The 25970-nt window shown below is 56.9% G+C and overlaps 1 protein-coding gene across 2 annotated transcripts in view; it reads left to right on the top strand.

The window, feature by feature from the left end:
• MACO1 (macoilin 1) overlaps window positions 1-6973 on the top strand; it is a 32236-nt gene extending 25263 nt beyond the window's left edge. For both annotated transcript variants that reach the window (XM_064172548.1, XM_064172547.1), the window contains exons 7-11: window positions 2155-2313; window positions 2468-2650; window positions 3344-3464; window positions 4001-4175; window positions 5486-6973. In XM_064172548.1, the coding sequence (XP_064028618.1) occupies window positions 2155-2313; window positions 2468-2650; window positions 3344-3464; window positions 4001-4175; window positions 5486-5688 (841 nt within the window). In that variant the 3' untranslated portion in view covers window positions 5689-6973. The remainder of the gene's footprint in view (window positions 1-2154; window positions 2314-2467; window positions 2651-3343; window positions 3465-4000; window positions 4176-5485) is intronic.
• The last annotated feature ends 18997 nt before the right edge of the window (window positions 6974-25970 follow it).

The following is a 25970-nucleotide window of genomic DNA, read 5'->3' as shown; positions in this document are numbered from 1 at the left end:
CAGAGTGGCCTTGAGGGGAATTGACTTCTGTCTGTCTGCTTGCTTTTTCCTTCCATGAAGTTGTTTCTGTAGCCAATTGTGGCAAACCTGGGGGAGAAACCACACAGGAAACCTTTGGCCCCTGTGCTCTCATGGCTTAACAGCTTCCCAACTCATCTGAGGTGGTCAGGAATGTTTACTTGCTCTACAGATTGCACAGAACTCCTGCTCTGCTGTTGGAAGTTGTAGGGCAAGCTGCAGCAGCATGAAAAGGAGGCATTGGAAGCTTATTTGAAAGCTTATTTTTAAACAAGTCCATTGATAGAAATGGTTTAGAGGTGATTTTGCTTGCCACTGACTGGAGGGAGATAATTGCCTTTCTTCTGTCCCTTTGGAAGTGCACTCAGGGCCACAAAGGTGAACCAAGGGCTGGAGCACCTCACCTAAGGGGACAGGCTGAGGGAGTTGAGGATGTTCAGTCTGGAGAAGACTCCAGGGAGCCCTTAGAGAAGCCTTTCAATACCTGGAGGGGGCTACAGGAGAGCTGAGGAGGTCCTTTTGACAGAGGTGTGGAGTGCCAGGATGGGAGGTGATGGCTTCAGACAGGAAGAAGCTGGATCGAGATGAGACATTGGGAAGGAATTCTTCCCCAGGAGGAGGGTGAGGCACTGGGACAGGCTGCCCAGAGAAGTTCTGGAGGCTCCAAGCCTGGAAGTGTTGAAAGCCAGGTTGGGTGGGCCCTTGAGCAAGCTGGGCTGGTAGGAGGTGTCCCTGCCTGTGGCCGGGGGTTGGAACAGGATAATCTTTCAGGTCCTTTCCAACCCAAACCATTCTATGGATCTAAAAGAAATATCAGTAAGTGAGAGAGCAAAGAAGGCTGAGGTGTGAGTGAGTGAGAGGGATGTGCAGAGCTCAGAGCCCTGCCTGGTTACTCAGGCTCTCGTGATGTGCCTTTCATTCTCTCGTGATGTGTTTTTATTCTGAGAACCTTAGTTGGAAAATCTGAGGGGGGTGGGGGAAGAGGTGCTCTGGAGAGGCTTCAGAAGCCTGTGTTTTATTTAACCAGTGCTGCTTGGAGAATATTTCACATGAATAGGCTTGCAAAGAGTCTTCCAAGAGCTTTCTTGAGCTACAGTGAAGAGTACAGCAGATGGTCCCTGTTCAGGAGCAATTAAACCTAAATTTACTGACTCCTGAGCTGGGGATGAGCTCAGCAGATGCTCTTTGTTCAGCGTGCACATTGTGTGCCTCCAGAAGGCAAACCCATCCTGAGGTGAGAGCTCAGCAGCCTGCCTCAGAGCTCAGCTACTGCAGATTAAAGTCCTTTGTTGAGAAGAGCAACATTTGTTCACCTGCCTTTGTTTCTGCTCTCTCACACTGAACTGTTTCAGAATTCCCCCCTAATCTCCAGCCTGAATCTGCCCTCCTCAGGATTTGCCCTGCAGCTCTGTGGCACTCAGGGGCAAACAGTTCTGGCCAGAGCTCTGCTTAGAGCTGGATACAGTCAGGGAATTACTTAGGCTGGCAAAGAAAGTGAAGATCATCACATTTTGTATAGAGTTGATATGAAACGTTGTTGTGATCATCCAGTCCCAACCTTCAACCCAGCCCCACCGTGGCCACAGGTTTCCTGAACACCTCCAGGGATGGGGACTCTACCACCTTCCTGGGCAACCTGTTCCAGTCCCTCACTACTCTTGCAGCAAGGAAATTGTTCCTCATCTCCAACCTAACCCTCCCCTGGCACAATTTGAGGCCATTTGCTCTCCTCCTGCCACCTGAGTTGCAGGAGCAGAGCCCAGCCCCCAGCTCACTGCAACCTCCTTTCAGGGAGCTGTAGAGAGCAATGAGGTCTGCCCTCAGCATCCTCCTCTCCAGGCTGCTCCCACAGCTGCTTCTCAGCATCCCTGTTCTCCAGACCCTCCAGCAGCTTCCTTGCCCTTCTCTGGACCCACTCCAGAACCTCAGTGTCCTTCTTGGAGTGAGTGGCCCAGAAGTGACCTCAGTATTGGAAGTGTGACCTCAGTATTGGAAGTGAGTCCTCAGCAGTGCCCCGGCCAGGGGCAGAGTCGCAGACGCCGTAAGGTTTGCTCTGCTCCTTTTCCTGTGAGTCGCTTGAGCCTTCAGGTGAGTGAGGAATGGGGCTGAAAGTGTCTCTCCAACTGTCTGTCCCAGGTTGGAACAAGACATCAAAAAGCTAAAGGCTGACCTGCAGGCCAGCAGGCAGATCGAGCAGGAGCTGCGCAGCCAGATCAGCTCTCTGAGCAGCACAGAGCGGGGAGTGCGAGCCGAGATGGGCCAGCTGCGGCAGGAGAACGAGCTGCTGCAGAACAAGTAGGTGTCCCTGCGCTGCCGGCTGCCGGCGGGGGAAGCATTCTGCTGGGACTCGGCAGTGTTGGAGTCCAGCAGCACTCAGGGGGACTGTCGAGAAGGATTTAGCGCTGGGCAGCGAAGCCCTGGGTTAAATGCCCTACCTGCTCCCTTGCAGGTTGCACAACGCTGTGCAGATGAAGCAGAAAGACAAGCAGATGATCAGCCAGCTGGAGAAGAAGCTGAAGGCAGAGCAGGAGGCACGAGCCTTTGTAGAAAAGCAGTTCATGGAGGAGAAGAAGAGGAAGAAGTTGGAAGAAGCAACTGCCGCGCGCGCTGTGGCCTTTGCCGCTGCTACCAGGTACTGGGCTCCAGGCTGCCGCCGAAACCGGCTCTGCGGGGGCGGGGGGAGGCACCGAGGTGACCAGGCTGTGTCTGGCAGGTTTGTTTGGCAAGAGCTTTGTTTGCCTTAGGAGGTTCATCTAAGGTCAGGCAGTGGGAGTCAGGACTGGAAGATGCAGCTGAGTGCAGTGCTGGCCTGGGTGCCACGGACAGGATGTGAAGGCTGTGAACGTGCCCTGTGGTCCTGGGTGCCTCAGTCTGCTTCGGGCAGAGGAACATTCCCTGTGCTGTGGGGCTGAGAATCAAGGATTCATGGAATAATGTTGGCCAAAATACTGTCCTGAGCTTGCTCCTTGAGTGCTTGCGGCTCCAGCCACCGATTAGCACCGCTCAGCACTGCTTCAGCAGGTGTAGAAGTTTCTCAGGCTGGAAGCACAGCACAGGAGTGCCTGCCCTGAGTGTGCAGTGCTCCCAATGAAAGCTTTCTGCTCTTCTGTCCTCCACACTCCATAAACACTCCAAATTTCCTCCTCCCTGTGGCAGAGCAGTAACTGTCTGCAGCCATGAGGGAGCTCCTCCTGTTTCCTCTTTTCACCCTTCCATGTTTGTATTCATGGTCATGCTATGAAGAGTTCAGGACTGCCAACTCCATTCTTATTTCATCTTCCTCTCTTTTAATGCTTTTTGGGGTTGTTTCTGTTCCTTCCTGCAGAGGAGAATGTACTGAAACTTTACGAAGTCGTATCCGAGAGCTGGAGACAGAGTGCAAGAAGCTGACAATTGACATAAAGCTGAAAGAAGATCAGATAAGAGAGCTAGAAATGAAAGTTCAGGTAATGAGAAAGCACCCAGGGCTCTAGAGCAGCATCACGAGCACTGCTTGCAGCCCTCTGAGATTGGTGCATCTACCTAAGAGGCAATCAACACCTTCAAGAAGGATGCTCTTCAGATGTCTGTTTTGCATCAGGCTGTGTGAAGGAGGTGGCTGTGAAGGTTAATAGCCTCAGCTTCACGCCACTCACTTGCTTCAAGCACCATGTGGCTGCTTCAGCTGGTACTTGGAGGGGCTGAGCAGGGCTCCTGGCTGGGGAGGGGTCTTGAGATGGGTGGCAGAGGGCTTGAGCAGCAGAGCAAATGCCACTTGCTCAGCGCGCTGCAATTACACCTTGTACAGCCTGGCTTTAATGGCTTGTGTGATGGCCCTGGGTAATTACTGGAGGTAATATCACAGTGCCCTTAATTAAGCATCGTTTTAATTTGACAGCATTAATACCAGGCCCAGTGGTGTGCTGTGGGGAGGAGAGAGAGCTCTTGGTGTATCTCCTGTGGAAAGTCAGGGAGGATAACATTTGTCTAATTACTCCTGCAGGAGCTGAGGAAGTACAAGGAAAACGAGAAGGATACAGAGGTGTTAATGTCAGCACTTTCAGCCATGCAGGATAAAACACAGCACTTAGAGAACAGCCTGAGTGCAGAGACCAGAATCAAGCTGGATCTGTTCTCTGCATTAGGAGATGCAAAACGGCAGCTTGAGATTGCCCAAGGTAAGATGGGAGGCAGGAACTCAGCCCACAGTGCTGCTGGGGTCAGGAGCACATTGGGAAGAGTCTCCTGCCCTTGGCTTTAGGGGTGGGCTCCAGCCCCTGCTCAGCATTTCAGCTTCCAGTGGGAGCTTTGTGCATTTCACAGCTTGGTGAGCCTCAGCAGTCCAGCTGAGCAGCCAGCCTGAGCTCCCCAGGCTGCTGAGCTGAAGCCAGACAGTGTCAAGGGGGGTCTTTGATTGATGGTTTGCTCCAGTTTGATCAAAGAGCTTTAGGCTGGAGACTAGGAAATAATTCTTGACAGCAAGGGTGGGCAGACACTGGCACAGGTTGCTCGGGGAGCCTGTGGATGCCTCCTCCCTGGAGGTGTTCAAGGCCAGGTTGGATGAGGCCTTGAGCAACCTGGGCTGGTGGAGGTGTCCCTGCCCATGGCAGGGGGGTTGGAACTGGCTGAGCTTTCAGGTCCCTTCCAACCCAAACCGTTCTGTGAATTACCTTAAAGCTGGAGAACTTACTTGGAAAAACTGCAGGATGAAAATAATGTTTGAGTCTTAGCAGGGCTCAGGTTGGAAAGGACCTCAGAGCTCCTCTGCTCCAACCTCCCCACCATGCCCAGGGACACTTCTCAGCTAGGCTCAGCTGCTCAAGGCCTCATCCAGCCTGGCCTTGAACCCCCCCAGGAGAGGAGGCAGCCACTGGCCTTGACTCCTAACGATATTTTGCTACACCTGAAGTAAACACAACCAGAATGGGTGGTGGGGAAATAACCCAGCGTGGTTTAAACCTCCCCCCTGGTGAGGTGGAGGTGGACGCTGGTGTTGGGCTTGGTGCTGCAGCCAGCAGAGGGAGCATGAAACCAGCGCAAAGCAGGCCTTGGTGCCCTCTGCTCGGCTGGGCAAACCATCCCCCAAAATCAGAGCACCTTTTGCTGTGGTGCCTGTTTGATTTCCATTTCATGAGGCCTGGGCAACCTGCTCTGGTGGGAGGTGTCCCTGCCCGTAGCAGGGGTTGGAGCTGGCTGAGCTTTAAGGTCCCTTCCAACCCAAACCGTTCTGTGATTTTATGGTCTTTATAACCATTGCTGAGGTCACCTCTCAGGCTCCTCTTCTCCCAGCCCCAGCTCCCTCAGGCTCTCCTCATACCAGAGCTGTTCCATTCCCTCCAGCATCTCTGTGGCTCTGCACTGGCCTCTCTCAAGCACTTCCATATCCCTCTTGAACTGGGGGTGGAGGGAGCATAGCACTCCCGACAGCAGCGGCTGGAGCCTGCCAGCCTGCTCCTGCTGCTCACTGCTCTTTGTCTGCTGTTTGCAGGGCAAATCCTTCAGAAAGATCAGGAAATCAAGGAGCTGAAACAGAAGATTGCAGAAGTGATGGCAGTGATGCCCAGCATCACCTACACCGCAGCCACCAGCACTCTGAGCCCTGTTTCCCCACACTACTCTTCCAAATTCGTGGAGACCAGCCCTTCTGGACTCGACCCCAATGCCTCTGTCTACCAGCCCCTGAAGAAGTGAGCTGAGCTGAGCTGAATGCCAACTTTTCTTTTGGTTTTTTTTCCTGCCCAGTAACTTTGTCCTGCTGAAGGCATCCCCCAGGAGTGTCTCTTGCAGTCGAGATGAAATTGTATCGTGTGAGACCTGTCTTTTGTTGTCATCTCCACCCAACAACAGCTGGGGTTCACCAGAGCTGCCCCCATCAGGCTTTTTGGGGTTGGTTTTGGGTTTTTTTGGTTTGTTTTTCTGTTTCCTTGTCAATTTTTAGCTGAACCTCACAGAACTTTGCAATTTCTTTTCCTCGGCCAATGCATTCAGAACAAGAATTCTTATTTTTTTGGGTTTCCAAGTAGCCAATTTTGCCTTTTTATGTATTTTTTGCATGGTTTCCTCTTGAGAAAAAAAAAAAAAACAAAACAACAGCAAAAAGAAACAACAAGAAAATAAAAACCCCACAAGGCTTTGCTTGATTTTGAACCCTTTCTTCTGCTTTAGTTTTGTTTTTCTTTCTGGTTTGAATTTGCAGCCTGAAAGGGAGGAGGGGAGGCAAAAAAACCAAACCAAACCCACCAAACAAGAAGGAAACAAACCCAAACCCCCCCAAGTTTTAATTCCCCCACTGAAAGGGTTAAACAATCCAACAAAGCTTTGGCCTCTGGATGGTAACCAATATGTGAGGGTGCAAGGAGAGAAAATTTGATTTCCATTTTTTTTTACCCTTCAAAGGACCAAACAAATTTCAGGGCTGGTGGGGAGGGGGAGGGGAAGGTGTTTTTAAAGGGAGAGAATAAAAGCAAAGCACCGAGCTGCTGAGCTGCTGGTGCTTGTGGTGTGAGATCTTGGTCTTCCCAGGGCTGTTTTGGTTTTGCTTTCTTATTATTTCTCTTTTTGCTTTCCTCCAGCCACTGAGAATTGCTAAACAGTCTCATTCACAGTGCCTTGGGAAAAGACATTTCAAGAGGAAACTTGAGAGTTTAAAACTATTTCCCTCCCCCCTACACGCACACACAGACACCACCCCCCCCTTCACTCTCATCTGGCTTTTATCTATCAAGCTCATTACAGAGCCTACTGCAAAACTCTACTTGGTGATGCTGGATGTTCCTTTCTAAAAGCAAGGTTCCACCTTCTGTTTGTCTGGAGAGGGAAAGCCTCAGCAGTGTTCTGTAACTTGCCTTGGTGGTTCTGCGTGGTGGAAGGCACAACCTGAGCAGAGGCAGCGGTGTGGAGGAGGAGCTGTGCAATGTACTGTACACAAGAGACTGTAAAGCTGGCTGAATAAAGCTGCAGTTCTGGGGCGTTTTTATTGGAGTTCCTTCCCCTGTCATTTACACCCAGCAGCACCTCCTGGGTGGGGGGGGGTAGGAGTGCAAATTGGAGCTGAAGGCTGTGGGGTTCGGCTGAAAACTCTGCACAGAGGTGTCCCTGCCTGTGGCAGGGGCTTGGAACTGGATGATCTTTGAATCATAGAATCAGCCAGGCTGGGAGACACCTCCAAGCTCATCCAGCCCAGCCTCTCAGCCAGACCCTGGCACTGAGTGCTCCACCACCTCTCTGGGCAGCCCATTCCAATGTCAATCACTCTCTCTGCCAACAACTTCCTCCTAACATCCAGCCTGAACCTGCCCTGGCTCAGCTTGAGGCTGTCCCCCCTTCTTCTGTCCCTGGCTGCCTGGCAGCAGAGCCCAACCCCACCTGGCTACAGCCTCCCTGCAAGCAGCTGCAGACAGCAATGAGCTCTGCCCTGAGCCTCCTCTGCTGCAGGCTGCACCCCCCCAGCTCCCTCAGCCTCTCCTCAGCCTTGCTGCCCTTCTCCAAACACCTTCCAGCACCTCAACATCTCTCTGCAATGGAGGAGGCCAGAACTGGACACAGCACTCAAGCTGTGGCCTGAGCAGGTCCCTTCCAGCTGAAACCATTCTGTCATTCTAGGTTGGAGTTACAATGTTCAGTTCTGCATGGAGAAGCAGCAGCTCTGCAGTGCTGCAGGTACTGGGGTTTGTGTCAGGGTGGGGACGGGAAGGAGTGGGGAAGCAAAATGATTGTGGAGAGCTACAAGGAGGATTACAAAGAGAATTACAAAGCAAACATGAGGATTTTGCAGGCCTGCAGTGGGCTCTGGGAGGACAAAGTTCTCCTCAAATGAATTTGGGCTTCAAAGTTTCCTTTTGAGTTTCCTTTTCAAAGGTTCCTTCCTTCCTGAAGTTTTTTGTTCCTTTCCAGCCAGCCTCTTTACTGCAACCAAGATGATTGAGGCCCCATCCCTGGAGCCATTCAAGGTCAGACCTGATGTGGCCCTGGGCAGCCTGCACTGGCCAAAGGTGTCCCTGCTGAGTGCAGGATTTGGACACGATGACCCTCAAGTGTCCCTTCCAACCCAGTGCAAGGTGGGACTCTGGATTTGGAGGTTTGAGCATTGTCCTTTGTCTCAGCAAACCTGGGGAGCCTGCAGGAAGGCTGGAGAGGGACTGGAGAGAGGACACCTCCGTTCGTTGTTGTACTACAGTCTGGAACTCAAGGTCAGAACCAAACCTTCAGCCAATTAATACAGAACAGATCCTAAAGCCGAGATCTGAGGTGCCCTGGGGGGGTGCTTAATTGAGTCAGCTTCTCTGCTGCACTGAAATAATCCACACCCCTTTGACTAAAGCATCTCAAAGAGAGGAGAACAGGCTGGAGAAAATAAAAGGGGGCAGGAGTCTCTTTGAGTCAAGTTCAGCTGGAAGTGGCTCAATTACCTCTAATCTCCCTGGGCGGTGATTATGTTGTTGTGCAGAGGATGTTGCCAGGGGCAGGCGGCGCTGGGGGCTGCTGCTGGCGGTGGAGCTCTTCCCCACTCTGTGTCTCGCAGACTTAATGAGGAATTGCTCCCCAGGCAGCGCTGGCTGCTGCGAGCGGCAGGGGCTGGGGTGCGGCGAGGTCACGGCGGCGCTCGCTGAGCGTCTGGCAGCTGCCCTGGCATCCCTGCGAGTGCGGCAGGAGGAGGATGGGGTCAGGAGGGAGATGCAGCTCCTTCCTCCTGCCCTCTGCTCCGCTGAGACCCCACCCCAAATCCTGCCTCGCTGCTGCTGTGCCCAGCACCAGAAGGCCACACAGCTGCTGGAGCGAGGCCAGGGGAGGCCACGAACATGATCCGAGGGCCGGAGCGGCGCTGCCGTGAGGAGGCTGAGGTGTGGCAGCTGCGGTGGGGATTGCTGGAAGTGAGAATTTGCTGGAAGGAAAAGAGCTTTGCGTCCTCCGCAGAGCATCCACGAGAGGGCCCAGGGTGCCCGGAGAGAGCCTGCTCCTGCCCGGAGAGCGGAGCTGGGCAGCGCTGCCACCGACTGCTCTGCAGCCTCCGGGGGTCGTTCATCGTCCCGTGGGAAAGGGCAGGAACCGCACCCTGGGGAGCTGGGGGAGCCCAGAAATCATGGATCAGTGCGGGAATGGAAGTGTGATCCCTGCTCAAACGTCCCTCGGGAGGGCAGAGAGACTCCAGGAGCGGGAGGAAAGGAGGCTTCGCTGGGGTCTGCAGGAGCCTCCCTGCTGCAGAAAGCCGAGCAAGAGAGGCTGGGGGGAGGGGAGGGCTGGGAGTGATGGGGACTGAAGTGAGTCTCAGCACTACGTTTGCAGGTGGTGGCACCAAGTTAGGTGGCAGCATTGAATGAGGGTAGAGAGGCTCCTCAGGGGGACTTGGATAGGCTTGGATCAACGAAGCAGCACAAATGGGATGAGCTTCAACGAGGCCAAGTGCCAGCTCCTGCACTTGGGGCACAACAACCTCAAGCAATGCCACAGGCTTGGGGCAGTGTGGCTGGAGAGCTGCTGGCAGAAAGGGACCTGGGGGGGTGTGAGAGACAGGAGCTGTGTGAGCCAGCAGTGTGCCCAGGGGGCTGAGTGTGAGCCAGCAGTGTGCCCAGGGGACTGAGTGTGAGCCAGCAGTGTGCCCAGGGGACTGAGTGTGAGCCAGCAGTGTGCCCAGGCAGCCAAGAAGGCCAATGGCATCCTGGCTTGGGTTGAAACTGCTGTGGCCAGCTGGGGAAGGGCCTAGGGAATAAATCTTACGAGGAGCAACTGAGGGAGCTGGGGATGGTTAGTGTGAGGAAGAGGAGGCTGAGGGCAGACCTCATTGCTGTCTACAGCTACCTGAAGGGACATTGTGCAGAGGCTGCTGCTGGGCTCTGCTCACAGGGAACCGCAGACAGCACAAGGGGGAATGGCCTCAAGCTGAGGCTGGGGAGGTTTGGATTGGACATTAGGAAGTTCTTCATGGAGAGAGTGGTCAGGGGCTGGAAGGAGCTGCCCAGGGAGGTGGTGGAGTCCCCAGTCCTGTATGTGTTTAAGGGTGGTTTGGATGTGGTGCTTGGGGATGTGGTTTAAGGTGAACATTTCAGAGTAAGGTTCTAGGTTGGGCGTGGGGTCCCTGAGGAGCTCTGCCAGCCTGCATCGCTCTGTGGTTCTGTGAAGCTTGGGGAGGGCAGAGAGAGACTGGAGAAGAGGAAGAAATTCTTTAAGGTGAGGAGACACTGGCACAGGTTGCCCAGGGAGGCTGTGGCTGCCCCCTCCCTGGAGGTGTTCAATGTTCAAGCACAGGTTGGATGAGGCCTTGAGTGACCTGGCCTGGTAGGAGGTGTCCCTGCCCATGGCACGGGGTTGGCACTGGCTGAGCTTGGAGCTCCCTTCCCAGCCAAACCCTTCTGTGATGTTATGGTTAGCTGCTGCAGGAAGAGCTCTGGCACAGCCCCAGTCTTGGCCTTTGCAGACCCAGCTCCAGAGGGCTGCAGATGCTGCAAGCTGCTGTGTTTGTGCAACTGCTTTGGGTTAGAGCCCAGTTCAGACAATCTGAGTGGGGCTTGTTTAAACAGCCAGCCCTGGCTGACAGCAGCCCAACAGCCTCTTCCTTCCCAGGCAGCAGCCCTGCTGCTGCTGCTGCTGTGCTTTTGAAGCTCCTAATCTGCTCTGATTTGCTACAGCCAGCCTGGGTTTTGCCTGCTGGGCTGGAATAGGTCACAGCCAGCTCTGCCTGGTGCCAAGCACCCAGGCTCCTTGTGACTTCAGTACCATCTTCCTCCTGAGTATCCTGCAGGAAGTCATTTCACTCCTCTCTGCTTGCTCAGCCATCTGTAAAATGGGATTTTTTTGTTTCTTGGCTTCTCAGGGAAATATTAAAGCCTGCTCCATGCTTGTTTGCTGCTGTGAAAGTTTAGAGCATTAGTCAGAGCAGTTCTGAGGGGGGCACTTTGCTGGGCTCAGGCAGGTTGCCCAGGGAGGTGGTGGAAGCCTCGTCCCTGGAAGCTCTTAAGGCCAGGCTGGATGTGGCTCTGAGCAACCTGACCTCGTGTGTGGTGTCCCTGCCCGTGGATGATCCTCGAGGTCCCTTCCAGCCCTGACCATTCTATGTGTGTGGTCCTGGGTGAGCACAGAGGGTGCAGCTGAGAGTTTACAGGTAGAGACCTTCTCTGGTAGAGAGACTGCAAAGTGTTCAGCTCCCTCCTCTGCTCTGCCTTAGAACCATGGAATCAGCAGGGTTGGAAGGGACCCCAAGGATCAGGCAGTTCCAAGCCCCTGCCGTGGGCAGGGACACCCTACCCCAGAGCAGATCTTGCCCACAGCAGCAGAACTTCAGTGGTGCTAAGAGGGAAATGTGAACAGCTGCGTGTGTGCAGCCCAGGACCCTGCTGCTGCTCCCCCTCTGCTTAATTGGCTTCTGATTTAGCACAGCTGAAGGGAGCAGCAGAGAGCTGCTGGGGACCAGCAGGACCTCGCTGGGGCACTGATGGGGGAGAAGCTGGAGGAGCTGGAAGCAGAGTTCTTAGCCCTGTCCTGGCAGCGGGAGGGGAATCAGCAGGCTGCTCCCAGGCTGTGCCTTCTGAACTGCTGCGATGCTTAGGAAGCCAAAGCGCTCCTGGGGGGCAGACACAAAGGCAGGAGCTGTGCAGGCCAGAGGGCTCCGCTAGCCCCCACCGCTCCCTGCCGGCCCCGGCAGAGCTCTGCCCAGCCCTGAGCAGGCTGAGGAGCTGCTCCCAGCCCTTGCTGCAGGAGGAGGAGGCTAACTGGGGGTGGGGGAGTGCCAAGGCAGCTTCTTACCCCTCGGAAACTGATCTGGGGAGACACAGGAGGGAGAAAGGTGAAGCCAGGAGAATTTTCTCAGCACTTGCTCCTTTGTTTTCAGCGTTGGATGTTTGCAGCCTCTGTGTGTGTGAGCTGTGGCAGTCCTGTGCCTGCCTCTGCCCTCACAGAGGTGATCTGAGGCAGCAGCAGCCAGGGTAAGAAATGCCACTGGGCTCTGCCCAGCTGCTCTGGGTGACTCCAGTGAGCAGCTCCCCCGGCTCTGCCACAGCTCTTCAAAGAGCTGCTGGAGGAGGAGGGACCTCAGAGCTGCTGCCGGTACCTGAGGGGAGCCTGCAGGAAGGCTGCAGAGAGACTTCTGCTGAGGGTGTCTGAGGCAGGCCAAGGGCAATGGTTTGGAGCTGAGGCAGAGCAGGGCTGGACTGGAGCTGAGGAGGAAATTCTTCGGTAGGAGGGTGGTGAGAGTCTGGCACAGGGAGGCTGGGGGTGCTCAAGGCCAGGCTGGATGAGGCCTTGAGCAGCTCAGTCTGGTTGAGAGGTGTCCCTGGGCACGGTGGGGAGGTTGGGGCAGAGGAGCTCTGAGGTCCTTTGCAGCCTGAGTCGTGCTGTGGTTCAGCACCATCACTGCCAACCAAGCAGTGTTCTACTCTGGGGTGCTTCATGCCCTTGTTTCCCTTCTCAAACAGCAGAGGGTTCTCAGCACAGCTGCAGAGTCCCCCAGCACCGAACAGTCACTCAGCTGAGATCCTCACTTGGCAGGCAGGAGGAGTCCCCTGCTGGGGAGCTGCCTGCAGAGCTGCCTGCAGAGCTGCCCCACTCCTCGCTTGGCTCTCCAGAGCAGCAGGTCCCTTCCTCCAAAGGACTCCTTCTCTTCCCTGGACCTCTTTCCCTCAGCTCCTTTGCTTTGAGCAGTCAGTAAGCAGCTGATGGAGTTTCAGCCTGTTGAAAGTTTGTGGTCTTCCTTGATTGGATTTTGGGTTGCTCAGCTGCCAGCAGCACTGCTTCTCAAAGCCCAGGCTCTGCAAGTGCCTTCGCCTTGTGCTTGGCAGCTCAGCTAATAAGTTGCATAATTACACTTCTAGGAGCAGCTCCAGCACCTGCAGGAGCAGAGCAGTGCAATCCAAACCACCACCTTCCCTCTCTGCCTCCAAAGGGTTTTAATTTCCTTCTCCTCTAAACTGCAACAGAGTTAATTTTTTCCCTCAGTGAGACCTGTTGCTTGGAGTGGATTAATAAAAGCTTTAATTATTGAAGCCTGCAAATGCTCCCTAATGATTGTTTTGCTGCAGAGTTAATGTTTGACTGGAGAAGGTCATCTGCAAGCCCGAGCCGGAGCCCTGGCTGCTAACAGCAGGTGAGAGCACCACTGCCTGCCCCTCACGGCGTGCACTGCTCGGCCTGGGCTTGCAGGAGGAGCTGCTGTGCCTCAGGGCTGTGGAAGTGGCTGCCAGGAGGGCATTGTCCCCATTGCAGCCTCTCCTCTTCCCAGCAGGAAGAGGATAAGGGCTCCTGGGATGCCCCCTGGGACACGTAGCACCGAGAGAAGCCTCAGCAGCCTGATAAAGGGTCGGGAGAGGTCATCAGGTGGGACAGAACCGAAATCATCCTGACCTTTTGGGACAGGAAAGCGCCTGCACTCCAGGGACTCTCCGTGGAGTGGTTGCAGCTTTGGGGATCTCTTCCTTAACCTCTTAGATGTTCACAGGCAGGCTCAGAGGAGCAGGTCCTGGGGTTTTGGGGCCCTTTGCTTTGTGGCTTCGAGTGGAGCTGGTGAAAGGGATGGAGCAGGCTGCAGGAGCTCCCAGCGCAGGGGAGTGCAGAGGGAAAGCTCCTGACAGGTTCTACCAAGAGGAGCCACAGCAGGGAGCAACCTCCAGGGGCTGGGACCTGGGGGCTTGGACCTAGTGGGGTTGGGGGCTGGGGCCCTCTCTGCCTGCAGCTGCTGCAGCCTTGGCTGGGCTCTGACTCCCAGGGCCGTGGGGATGCTGCAGCAGCACCGCTGGGCACTGCCTCTGTGAGCCCAGGAGCTGTGGCTGCGGCAGCTGTGGGCTGAAGCAACCTCTCTGCGCTCTGCCAGAGCCTGCAATTAAGCCTCTCAAGCCTGTTTAAGTGACACCAAGGCACAGCTCCAGCGAGAGGTCTCTCCCTTTCGCTGCCCTCATTTGCCCTTGCTGCTGATCACTTAATATCCCCTTTGGAGCCTTGCACTCAGCAGCAGGGAGGTCAACAAGGGAGGGCAGAGCTCTTGGCTTGCTCATCTGCTGTGCCAGGCTCTTCAGGAAGGGTCTGACACTTGTGGGTGGTTACAGGGCCTGGTGAAGGCAGGGTCCTAGCCCTGGAGTGGGGCAGTGCTGCAAGCTGTCTGTGGCAGAGCTGCTCCGAAGGATGTGGCAGCAAAGTGGCAGGAGAGGGACCCAAACTTCACACCTAAGTGAGAGGATCAGAGACTCACAGAATGGCAGAGAGGGAAGGGACCTTAAAGATCGTCCAGTTCCAACCCCCTGCCAGGGGCAGGGACACCTCCCACTACACCAGGTTCAAGCCTTCATCCAACCTGGTCTAAAGCACTTCCAGGGATGAGGAATCCACAACTTTGAGATGCTGAGAGCCCTGAGGCAGCTCCGTGGGGAGCAAAGGCTCAGAGCCCTGGGGCTGAGAGCCTGGAGAGGAGCAGCCCCAGAGGGGATCTGAGCAATGCTCAGCAAGAGCAAGAGGCTGGGGCTGGGCTCTTCCTGGTGGTGACCACTGAGAGGACGAGGGACACAAACTGGAGCCCAGGAGGTTCCATCTGAAATGAGGAGAAAGCTGTTTGGAGTGAGGGTGCTGGAGCCTGGAGCAGGCTGCCCGGAGAGGTTGTGGAGGCTCTTTCACTGCAGAGTTTCCAACCCCCCATGGCATTGTGCTCCTGGGCAGGCTGCTGGAGCAGGGGGTTGGACTGGCTGAGCTCCAGAGGTCCCTTCCAACCTCCACCGTTCTATGGAGCATCACCTGCCAAACCTCTGCCCACAGCTTGCAGCACCTAAATCTCCCTTGGCACTGCCTCTCCTGGCTGTGCCAGCTGGGGACCTGCTTCTTCACGTGTGGGACCTGGCAGGATGGCAGCCTGCAGGCTGTGCTCACAGCTTTGGCTTTGCTCCTGCCCTGGTGGGCGACCACAGCTTTGCTCTGCTCTCCCCCACTGTGCCCTCCCACGCTCGGCTGAGCACTCCGCGGAGCCTGCGGCGGGGAGGGGCTGTGAGCCCTGCCAGGCTCCTGTGCCTGAAGGACTTCGTTGGTGCAGTCCCCCAGATCCCTGCACTTTCAGCCGTGCCCAGGCCGTGCCAGCACCGCAGGGCAGTGTGTGAGCGGCAGAGCCCTGGCTCCTCGGTGCGGCTGCTAATGAGCTCTGCCCCCCTCCTGGCGGGGCGAAAGGAGCAGGGCCGGAGGGGCTGAGAGCCCTGAGGCTGTGCAGCCCGGCAGGGATCCGCTCAGTGCTCAGCGAGGGCCAAGGGGTGGGGGGCAAGAGGACGGGGCCAGGACCAGGGCAAGGGGCACAAGCTGGGACCCAGGAGGCTGCACCCGGACAGGAGCAGAAACCTCTCTGGTGTGAGGGTGCAGAGCCCTGGAGCAGGCTGCCCAGAGAGGCTGTGGAGTCTCCTTCTCTGCAGAGCTTCACCCCCCCAGCCACTGTGCCCCCGGGTGAGCTGCTGTGGGTGCCCTAATGGACCCCCAGGGGTCCATCCCCTGCCATGCTCTGGTTCTCTGCCTGCCCTGTCCTGCAGGCTCTGCCCAGCAGTTGTGCTGCCAGCAGCTGGGCTGGCAGAGGGCTGCTGAGGCCTCCTCGTGCCACTGCTTTGTCCCAGCATCAGAAAAGTTCTTTCTTCTGCTCCGGTGGCATAAATATTTCACAGGAGCCAGGAAGGTCCCGGGGGGGGCTGTGCTGTGCCCCCTGAGCATGGCCACGTGGATGGCAGTGGTGTATTAATTGTTATGAAACAGCTCTGGGAAACAAATGCAGGTTGCCATGGCAGCAGCAGCCACAATGTCACCTCGTTTTTAAGAAGCTTTTAATGTTCCAAACACAATTTTCCTTCTCTTTCCAAAGAGACAGTGGCAAAATGTCCCAGTGGAGGGGGGGGGTGAGGCTGTGTCCACAGCCTGGGCTCCCCCCGGCCGCAGCTGAGAGACCAAGTTGGTGCCTTAGCCATGGGGTAAGGGCACAGGAGGGCTGCAGGTGCAGAAGGTAACCCAAGAGGCAGAGGGAAGCAGAGGCTGGGGGGCACCTGGGTCCAGTTCTGGGCTCCCCAGTTCAAGGCAGACAGAGAAGTGGTTGGGAGGTGCAGCAAAGGGCTGTGGAGATGCTCAGGGGCTGGGAGAGCTCTCCCCTGGGGCTCCTTAGGCTGGGGCAGAGCAGCCTGAGGGGAGAGCTCCTCACTGCTCATCAGTACTTCAAGGCTGTCAGGAGGGGGGGTCAGGCTCATGTCAGTGGTGCCCAGGGACAGGACAAGGGGTAAGAGGCACAGAGAGGATCATAGAAGATCCCAAACTGGATCAGAGAAGATCCATGGGGAGGAATTTCTTCACTTCAAAGGTGGCAGAGCACTGGAGCAGGCTGCCCAGAGTGGTGTTGGAGTCTCCTTCTCTGGCGGCATTCCAGCCCCCCCTGAGCATTGTGCTCCTGGGCAAGCTGCTGTGGGTGCCCTGCTGGAGCAGGGGGTAGGACTGGGTGAGCTCCAGAGGTCCCTTCCAGCCCCTGGCACTCTGTGATCCGGGCAATAAGCTGATCCCTCTCTCTCCATCCAGAGGCATGAGGGCTGGGGATCCACAGAGCACCTAACCTTGTGCCCCCTGCTCCTTGGGAGCTGTGGCAGGGGGGTGGAGCTGGTTGGTCTTTAAGATCCCTTCCAACCCAACCCATTCTATGGTGATTCGATGATGATGATGATGATGATCGTGGTCATGCAGATCCCAGCTGCTAACACTGAGGGCAGCAAATTTCAGCCTTCAATTGTGGTTGAGGAGCTGGGTCTGGGCTGGGGCTCTCAGACAGTTCAAGCCTGTGTGAAGTGGGCTGTGTCCTGCTGCTCTTCACCCAGAGCTGGGGAGGGACTAATCCACCACCCCTGGCTGGCCTTGAGATCCCTCTGGGACTGACAAGGAGCCAGGCAGCCCCTGCTTGAGAGCTTCACCCCTAAACAGTGACCCAAGGCAATGGAACCAATGCACTGCCCCAGCCCAGCTCGGCCTGGCTCTTGTGTCCTTTGCTTCTGAGCTGCTGAGGTTTGATTCCAGGGCCAAAAAAACAAAACAACCCAAAACACTAAGCCACAAAACCTTGCAACGTTTCCCAGTGACCTTGGATGACCACGAGACAGAAGGCAGCCTGCAATATTCCAGCTGTTAAGTGCCTGTGGGTTTGGATGCTGTGCTCTGAGGCAGTGCTGTCTGCCTGCAACAGCAGCAGGGCTGCAAAGCCTCTGCTCCCCTCAGACTCATCTCAATTCCCTCTGTAGCTCCTGCTAGCTGCTAAATCATCAGCACCAAGAATAGGGCTTGTGGTTATTAAAAGCATCACTCAGACCACTTAGCCACTCCAGCTGCTGCTAACCCAAATCTGTCTGCTTTGTGCTCCTGCTCTGTTGACTCTGCCCCAGCACAAGAGGGGTGCTGAGCTAAAGAGCTTGGCTGGCAGGTGCTGCTGGCTGGGCCAGGGAGCAGAGGAAGATGCAGAGACTTGGAAATCCACAGAACCAGTCAGGGCTGGAAGGACCCACAAGGATCAGCCAGCTCCAGCCCCCTTGCCATGGGCAGGGGCACCTCACACTACATCAGGCTGGCCACAGCCTCATCCAGCCTGGCCTTAAGCACCTCCAGGCATGGGGCTTTGACCACCTCCCTGGGCAGCCCCTGCCAGGCTCTCACCATAAAGAAAAAAACCCAAACCCCAAAGAATAGAAACTGATTGCTCAGAGCTTTGCCCTGCCAAGCCTCAGCAGCCAGCCCCAAGGAGCTGGGTGGGACACTGCTGGCTGCATGCAGGCACTCTGCTCGGCCCCCACCCCGAGTGCTGCAGCCAGTTCTGGAGCCTCTGCTACAGGAAAGATCTGGAGGTGCTGGAGTGTGTCCAGAGCAGGGCCACGAGGGTGAACAGAGGCTGGAGCTTCTCTGCTGTGGAGGCAGGCTGAGAGAGTTGGGGGTGCTCAGTCTGGAGGGGAGAAGGTTCCCAGGAGACCTTACTGTGGCCTTCCAGTGTCTGAAGTGGGCTACAGGAAAGCTGAGGAGGGACCTTTTAGGGTGTCAAGTAGTGATGGGGATGGAGCAAACCCAGAAGTGTGTGGATTCAGCCTGGATGTCAGGAAGAAGTTCTTCACCACGAGGGTGGTGAGAGCCTGGCACAGGTTGCCCAGGGGGGTGGTGGAAGCTCCATGCCTGGAGGTTTTTAAGGCCAGGCTGGAGGTGGCTCTGAGCAAGCTGCTCTAGTGTGAGGTGAGGGGGCAGGGGGTTGGGGCTGGATGATCCTTCAGTGCCACAGACCAGTCCTTGATCTTGGTCCTCGCTCGGATTTGCCTCTCCCTCCCGCTCCCCTTCCCTGCCCAGGGCCATTCACACTCCGCCTCTGTTCCCAGCCTTCCCTTGAGGCAGTTTAATCTCTCTGGGTGAGAAGCACAACTGCTGCCACCTTCCCTATCGCTCTGCCCTCCTGCTGCCCTTCTGCCTGGGCGCTCCCCGGCAGCAGTTAGCGGCTCGCAGTAATGGAACTGTCCAAAGGGGCTTGCGGCAGAGCCCAGCCAGCCGGCAGGGTTGCTGCCGCCTCCTTTGGTCTTTTTGTCACCTTTTGAATGTCTTTTCTTGGTCTCTTTGTCATTTATTATTCATGATCACATCTCCGGATCAGAAGCGGAGCCTTGGGGGGCAGCTCCGCGTCTCCAGCTCCTTCTGCAGCCTGCCGGCAGCTGGAGCCTCTCGCAAGGGCTGCTGCTGCTCGGCTCCTGCCCCAGCGCTGCCTCCCTCTGCCTTCAGGCTTTGCGCTGAGCCTCCAGGCTGGCTGAGGGGGCTGCCTCCAGAGGATGGCAGCAGATGGGCACGGGCTTGTCCTGCCCAGGCAGGACCAGCTGCTGGGGAGCGCTGGTAAGCAGCTGAAAGTGGCTGCTGAAAGGGCTCAGACAAGCTCTTGCTCCCTGCAGCTGCTCCTCTTGGGAGCTTCCTCCACTCATGGAATCACAGAAGGCACCAGGCTGGAAGGGACCTTGAAGCTCATCTTGTTTAACCCTGTGCAGTCAGCAGGGACATCTGCAGCTAGAGCCCTTTCAAACCCGACCTCCAGCGTCTCCAGGGATGCCTCCACCCCCTCCAGTGTTCCACAGAGCAGAGCAGAGAACTTCCTCCTCATGTCCCACCTGAGGCTTCCTGCTCTGGCACAATGGGCACTGCTGCATGCCCTGGTCCTGCTTGCTGAGTGGTCACCACCTGTACACCCCTGCTGGGACAACTCTTGGCTCCTGCAGGCAGCACGGGAGGCTGTGCAGGCAGCACGGGAGGCTGTGCAGGCAGCACGGGAGGCTGTGCAAGCAGCACGGGAGGCTGTGCAGGCAGCACGGGAGGCTGTGCAGGCAGCACGGGAGGCTGTGCAAGCAGCACGGGAGGCTGTGCAGGCAGCACGGGAGGCTGTGCAAGCCTCTGGGGTAGCAAGGGCCGAAGCTCAGATCCCGGCACAGCTTCCTGCTGCAGTTAAACACAAACCAACTTCTCCACCACTGCAACTCCTCCTCTCGGCCAGAAGTTTTGGGGTTCCCTCTTGGCAGCAGCATCAGAGAGTTTGCAGCTGAAAGGCTGCAGAGCAGAGGGGCAGGGCTGGGGCAGGAAGCAGCAGGAGGCTGCAGGTCTCCCAGCCCCCCCCCCAGCCTGCTCCCCCTTTGTCTTCTTGCCGTTTCCTGCCGGACTAGCGCCGGGAGCAGGCAGAAGCAAACACTTCTCATGCGCCTGGGAACGGCAGCGCTTTGCTGCTGCTGCTGCTGCTGCTGCTGCTGCTGCTGCTGATGATGATGATGATGATGATGATGATGATGATGATGATGATGATGATGCTTGCGGCCCGGGCAGGAGCCCTCCGAACGCCGCTGGGAGCCCTCTCGCTGCAGCAGCTCCAGAGGCAGAGAGGTTCTCGGGCAGCAGCCTGCAGGGCTGAGGAAGCACAGCCAGGTGGGGGCTGGCCTGCAGGTGCCTCCACCTCTGCTTCCTGCGGCTGCTCTGCAGCAATGCTTCCGTTCTGCCTTCACCTCCTCCTCCACAGAACCACGGAACCACAGAGCTCTTTTGGTGGGATAAGACCCTCCAGGGTCACCCAGCCCAGGCACCAACCCAGCACTAAACCATGGCCCCAGGTGCCATGGCCACAGCCTTCTTAGACTCTTCCAGGGATGGGAACTCCACCACCCCCCTGGGCAGCCTGTGCCAATCCCTGACCACTCTCATGGGAAGGGAAAGTTTCCTGCTCTCCAACCCAAACCTCCCCTGGCACAATTTGAGGCCATTTCCTCTCCTCCAGTCACAGAGTCACAGCATTGCTTGGATTGGAAAAGACCTTCAAGATCATTGAGCCCAATCATTAGTTTCACCTCTGATACAAAGGAGCAGAGCCCAACCCCCACCTCGCTGCAACCTCCTTCCAGGGAGTTGTGGAGAGCAATGAGAATCATAGAACCATAGAACCAAGCAGGTTGGCAGAGAGCTCCAAGCTCCTCCAGCCCAGCCTAGCACCCAGCCCTGCCCAACCAACCAGACCATGGCACTAAGTGCCCCAGCCAGGATTGGCTTCAACACCTCCAGGGACTCCACCACCTCCCTGGGCAGCCCATTCCAATGCCAATCACTCTCTCTGACAACAACTTCCTCCTAACACCCAGCCTGAACCTGCCATGCCACAGCTTGAGGCTGTGTCCCCTTGTTCTGTTGCTGGGTGCATGGCAGCAGAGCCCAACCCCACCTGGCTACAGCCTCCCTGCAGGCAGCTGCAGACAGCAATGAGGTCTCCTCTCAGCCTCCTCCTCTCCAGGCTAAGCAGGATTCAGGGATTCTCCAGAGTTCCCCAGGGACAACCTGCTGCTGCTCCTCACTTACACCACTGAAGGGCATGGAGGAGGTGAGCTTGCCCCAGGCCCCACAGCCTGGTGAGACTCAGGCACCTGGGGCCCTGCACAGCTGCTTTGATTGCCAGCACAGCTGGGCTCTTCCAAAAGGATTAGGCTGACTTCCTAACCAACTTCCATGCTGATTGAGGGTGGGTCTGTGGAAAGCAGCTGGGAAGGTAGAAACAGCCAAGGGCTAGAGCCAGAGAGACATGATCCAGGAGGTGCTGGTGGTTGGCAGGCCAGGACAAGTCCCCTCAGTGCTGCTCCCTTTCCCTTTTCCCTTTCCCCCTTTCCCCTTTTCTCTGTTTCCTTTCCCTTTTCCCCTTTCCCTTTCCCCTTTCCCCTTTCCCTTTCTCCTTTTCCCTTTCCCTTTCCCCTTTTCCCTTTCCCTTTCCCCTTTTCCCTTTCCCTTTCCCCTTTTCCCTTTCCCTTTCTCCTTTCCCCTTTCCCCTTTTCCCTTTCCCCCTTCCCTCTCCCTTTTCCTTTCACCCTCCCTCTCCCTTTCCCTTTTCCTTTCCCCTTCCCTCTCCCTTTCCCTTTTCCTTTCCCCTTCCCTCTCCCTTTCCCTCTCCCTTTCCTTCTCCCTCTCCCTCTCCCTTTCTCTTTCCCTTCTTTCCCTTCCCTTCCTCCCTTTCCTCTGGCCGCTGGCTCTGTGGGCAGGTGAGGGAGGAGGCTGATGCTGGCAGGGAGCTCAGTGCCCTTCAGAAGGAGAAGGGAAGGAAAAGCAAACACCTGGCCAAGGCTGCTGGAGCAGAAGAGGCCTTGGAGGCTCTTCAGAGTCTGGCTGCAGCCAGTGAGACTCAGCCTCGGGAGGGTCAAGCTCAGCAGCAACGTGAGCAGATTCCAGCACTGCTATTAAAAGCTCACCCCCCCCAGCCAGCTCCCCCCCCCGCCCAAAGCCTAACAATAAACAACCCCCCCTGATTTCCCTGCACTCTGGACTGCTGCTGAACTTGTGCTCCTCCTGTCTGCGAGCACAGAACTCCAGAGCCCTCCCGTCTGGGTGGGAGGGAGGATTTGTAACCTGCTGATGTAACCCTGGGGGCTGCCTGCAGAGCTGGTGAGAAGCAACCAAAAGCTGCAAGAGCAAAGCCAGGACTAAATCCTGACCTCTGCTCCCTGCATGAACTCAGCACGAAGTGCTCAGTCCTCCTTTTTTGCCATGTAAGCCCAAGCAGCCCTGGCCCTGCCTCTGCCTCCTGCAGGGGAAGGCTGAAGGACGCTTTGCTGGGGGAGGACAAAACCGATCCCTGCTGAGGTCCTGCTGGGGCTGGCTGGGGCACAGCTCAGCAAAGGCAGCCTGAGAGGGCTGGCAGAGGTGTCCCAGCTACCAGCAACCATCTCAGCACACAAAACAACAATCTGGGCCGGTGGCTAAGGAGATTAGAAGGATTAAACAAGATGGGGAGAGATGTTTACTATTATTATTAGCTTCCAAATCTGCCCAGCCAGCGCTGCCAGGCACTGCCCATCTGTCGGCTTGCATCAGCACGGCCTCGCTGGGTTTGTTGCTGTCTGCACCACAGATCTGATCTCTTGAAGGTAAAGCAACACCAGGCAGAGCAAAACGTGCCCCTGGGCATGCAGGGCTGGGGATGGTGAAGCTGTCTGGGGGAGAGCAGCTCTGGGGGGAGAGCCCTGCAAAAACAAGAACCAGACCACCTCTGAGAGAGAGAAGTGGCACCTGGAGTGCAGGGCTGGGAGAGCAGAGGGCACAGCCAGCACTGCTGGGAGCAGGCAAAGGGCAGCTCAGAGGCTTCTTGAGCAACTTCTAGGCTGAAGAGGAGGCAGCAGTGCCCAGGTGGGCAGCAGAGCCAATGGCATCCTGGGCTGGCTCAGGAGCAGTGTGGGCAGCAGGACAAGGGAGCTTCTTCTGCCCCTGTGCTCAGCACTGCTCAGGCCACACCTGCAGTGCTGTGTCCAGTTCTGGGCTCCTCCATTGCAGAGAGATGTTGAGGTGCTGGAAGGTGTTTGGAGAAGGGCAGCAAGGCTGGGGAGGGGCCTGGAGCACAGCCCTGTGAGGAGAGGCTGAAGGAGCTGGGGAGGTGCAGCCTGCAGCAGAGGAGGCTCAGGGCAGAGCTCATTGCTGCCTGCAGCTGCCTGCAGGGAGGCTGCAGCCAGGTGGGGTTGGGAGTGTCCTTCTCTGGAGAGATTCCTGCTCCACCTGGACACTGAAGATGCTCAAGGCCAGGTTGGATGAGGCCTTGAGCAGCTGAGCCTGGCTGAGAGGTGTCCCTGGGCATGGTGGGGAGGTTGGAGCAGAGGAGCTCCGAGCTCCCTTCCAACCAGAGCCATTCCAGGATCCTCTGACAAGAAGAATCTTCATCGTGGCTGTTGCTGGCCTCGTGCAGCCTCAGCTCTGGCTCTGCTCTGGAACCTCCTCCCAGGCTTGATCAGGTGCAGAGGTACAGAGCTGACAGCACTGAGCTGGCCAAGAGCACATCAAGTTTTCTATTAGACCTTTCCACAAGCCTTGGTTCCAAAGTGATGCCAAAGCAGCCCACTGCACCCAGCCAGGCTGCGGCTGGCATCAGTGCCATTGCCCAGCTGGCAGCTGCCTTGCCTGGGACTGTGCAGAAGCAAAGAGGCCTCTGCAGATGTGGCCATGTGGATGGGAAAGGACCACTCCAGCCTCAGACTGCTCTCAGCCATCGAGGAGGTGGAGCTGGGAAGGATGCCTAAGATTCTGCTCCTCGGGACACTGCCTGCTGGGACAGGACCACTGCCCAGTGCCCGAGGGCATGCTCAGCTCCTGCAGCTCTGCCCAGCAGCCAGGGATGGGCTGTGCCACCCCCGGAGCAGACCACAGACACGCACTGGGAGCCAGCACAGCCTCCAATTTCCCTGGATGACAGCAATGCTGATGTGGATTTTCCATCCCTCATCCCTCCCACTGCACTCAGCTCCCCTGCCTGGCTTCCTCGCCGCTCACAGGAGCCTTTCTTCCCTCCGGAGAGGGGGGAGGTGTCTTGGTGACAGAGTGTGCAAGGCACCTCCTGCCTCCACCAGCTGCAGAGCAGGCCAGAGGCTGCCCCTGGCATGGGCTCCTGCCTCACCCACGGGGCAAAGCCTGTGGGCTCCTTTGGTGCCAGGTTGTGGAGGCCTGGCAGAGAGAGCAGCCAGGCCGTGGGGTGCCCTGTGCAGGACCTTGCTCAGACCAAAAGGTGAGCAGAGATGCAGGGGAGAGAGAGATGAATTCGGTGGGACCCCAGAGCCGGCAGGGCTGGGCTAATTAACACAGGACCTTTGCTAAGAGGCAGTTAAGTCTCAGGCTTTAAGGTTTAAGCCAGCCTCTAATTAGGAGGGTTTAGGAGATTTTCTGCACCATCCTCTGTAGCATCTGGCACTGAGCATCCCTGGAAGCAAGATGCTGCTGGAGCAGCTCTGGCAGTCCCATCCCTGCAGCCTGCTCTGGGCAGCTCTGTCCTCCCTGCAGCAGCCCTGGCCCGGCAGCAGCAGCAGCTCGTGGGGAGGGTGGATGAGGCTGACAGGAGTTGATTGCAATTAAGTTGCTGCCACTCATTGCCCAGGGCCTGATTCCCATCAGCAGGAGCAGCCCAGGCTGTGCAGCCATCAGCCTGATTTTATTGGTGATGCAGGCATGGAGATGTGGGGACAGCTCCAGAGCAGGATGCAGAAGAGGTGACAAACCCCAGAGAATTCTGCCCTGCGGTGGGGAGCTGGAAGGGAGGGGAGAGCAGCAGGGGGCTGTGCACAGGGGTGAGGAGCAGTCAGGGATCACAGAGTCCCAGCAGGGTGGGAGCTGGAAGTGACCTCTGGAGATCACTCAGTCCTACCTCCCCTGCCCTGAGGGAGAGCTGAACCCAGGAGTTAGAGAATCACAGAATCAGTCAGGGCTGGAAGGGACCACAAGGAGCAGCCAGCTCCAACCCCCTGCCATGCCCAGGGACACCTCACACTAGAGCAGGCTGCCCACAGCCTCAGCCAGCTTGGCCTTAAACAGCTCCAGGAGTGAGGCTTCCACCACCTCCCTGGGCAACCCCTGCCAGGCTCTCACCACCCTCCTGCTGAACAACTTCTTCCTATCCTCCAGCCTGACTCTCCCCATTTCCAGCTTTGTTCCACCTCCCCAGTCCTATCACTACTTGACAGCCTAAAAGGTCCCTCCCCAGCTTTCTGTAGCCCCCTTCAAGGCCACAGTAAGTTCACCTGGGAGCCTTCTCCTCTCCAGACCGCACAGCCCCGACTGTGCCTCACAGTCCAGGAGGACAATCCCTGCCCTGCTCCTGCTGGCCACACTATTGCTGACCCAGGCCAGGATGCTGGTGGCCTTCTTGGCCACTTGGGCACACCAGCAGCTGACCCACACCCACAGGTGTATCACTACTGGGCACTTCCCAGCCACTCTGCCCCAAGCCTGGAGCTTTCCTGGGGTTGTCGTGGCTCAAGGGCAGGATCCAGCACTTGACCTCGTCCCCCCCCACCCTTGCCAGCTGCCTGCTTAATCAGAGCAGCTCACATTATGGGCAGCAAATGTCAAGGAGAAGACATTTGGAGGTGCTGCTGCTATCTTCTCCCTAATGAAATGTCAGAGGAAGGGAAAACAGCAGCAAATGTCAGCAGTTGGTCTTTTGTCTCAGAGGTGGTCAGACAGAGGTCCCCGCAGCACAGGCGTCCAGTTATTAGGAGGCCAACCCTGGCTGGGTTTGGCAGAGCAGAAGGAGCTGAGATTTGGTTAGGGATCACCTTCTGAGCAGCCCCAGACAGGCTGGTCTGCTACAAATGCACTTTGCTATGGGCCTGAAGGGAGCAGAGGGAGGGAGGGAAGCCTCCAGAGTGGCACCGTCCCTGCAGGGGCACAGCACAGCTCTGCTGGCTCAGACCTGTGCTGGGCACTGGGAAGGACACATCTGGAGGGCTGGGATCAGGTTTTGGGCCTCTCCCTCCAAGGAGGACATTGAGGGGCTGGAGCAGGTCCAGAGAAGGGCAATGAAGCTGGGGAAGGGGCTGGAGAGCAGGGCTGGGGAGGAGCAGCTGAGGGAGCTGGGGGTGTTCAGCCTGGAGAAGAGGAGGCTGAGGGAGACCTTCTGGGTCTCTACTACTCCTTGAAAGGAGGCAGGAGGGAGATGGGGGTTGGGCTCTGCTCCCAAGAAACAAGTGATAGGACGAGAGGAAATGGCCTCAGGA

The sequence above is a fragment of the Pogoniulus pusillus genome, chromosome 37 (assembly GCF_015220805.1).
Source record: "Pogoniulus pusillus isolate bPogPus1 chromosome 37, bPogPus1.pri, whole genome shotgun sequence".
Taxonomy (NCBI): Eukaryota; Metazoa; Chordata; class Aves; order Piciformes; family Lybiidae; genus Pogoniulus; species Pogoniulus pusillus.
The sequence above is the reverse complement of the archived record's forward strand: the minus strand, read 5'-3'. Positions and strand labels throughout refer to the sequence as shown.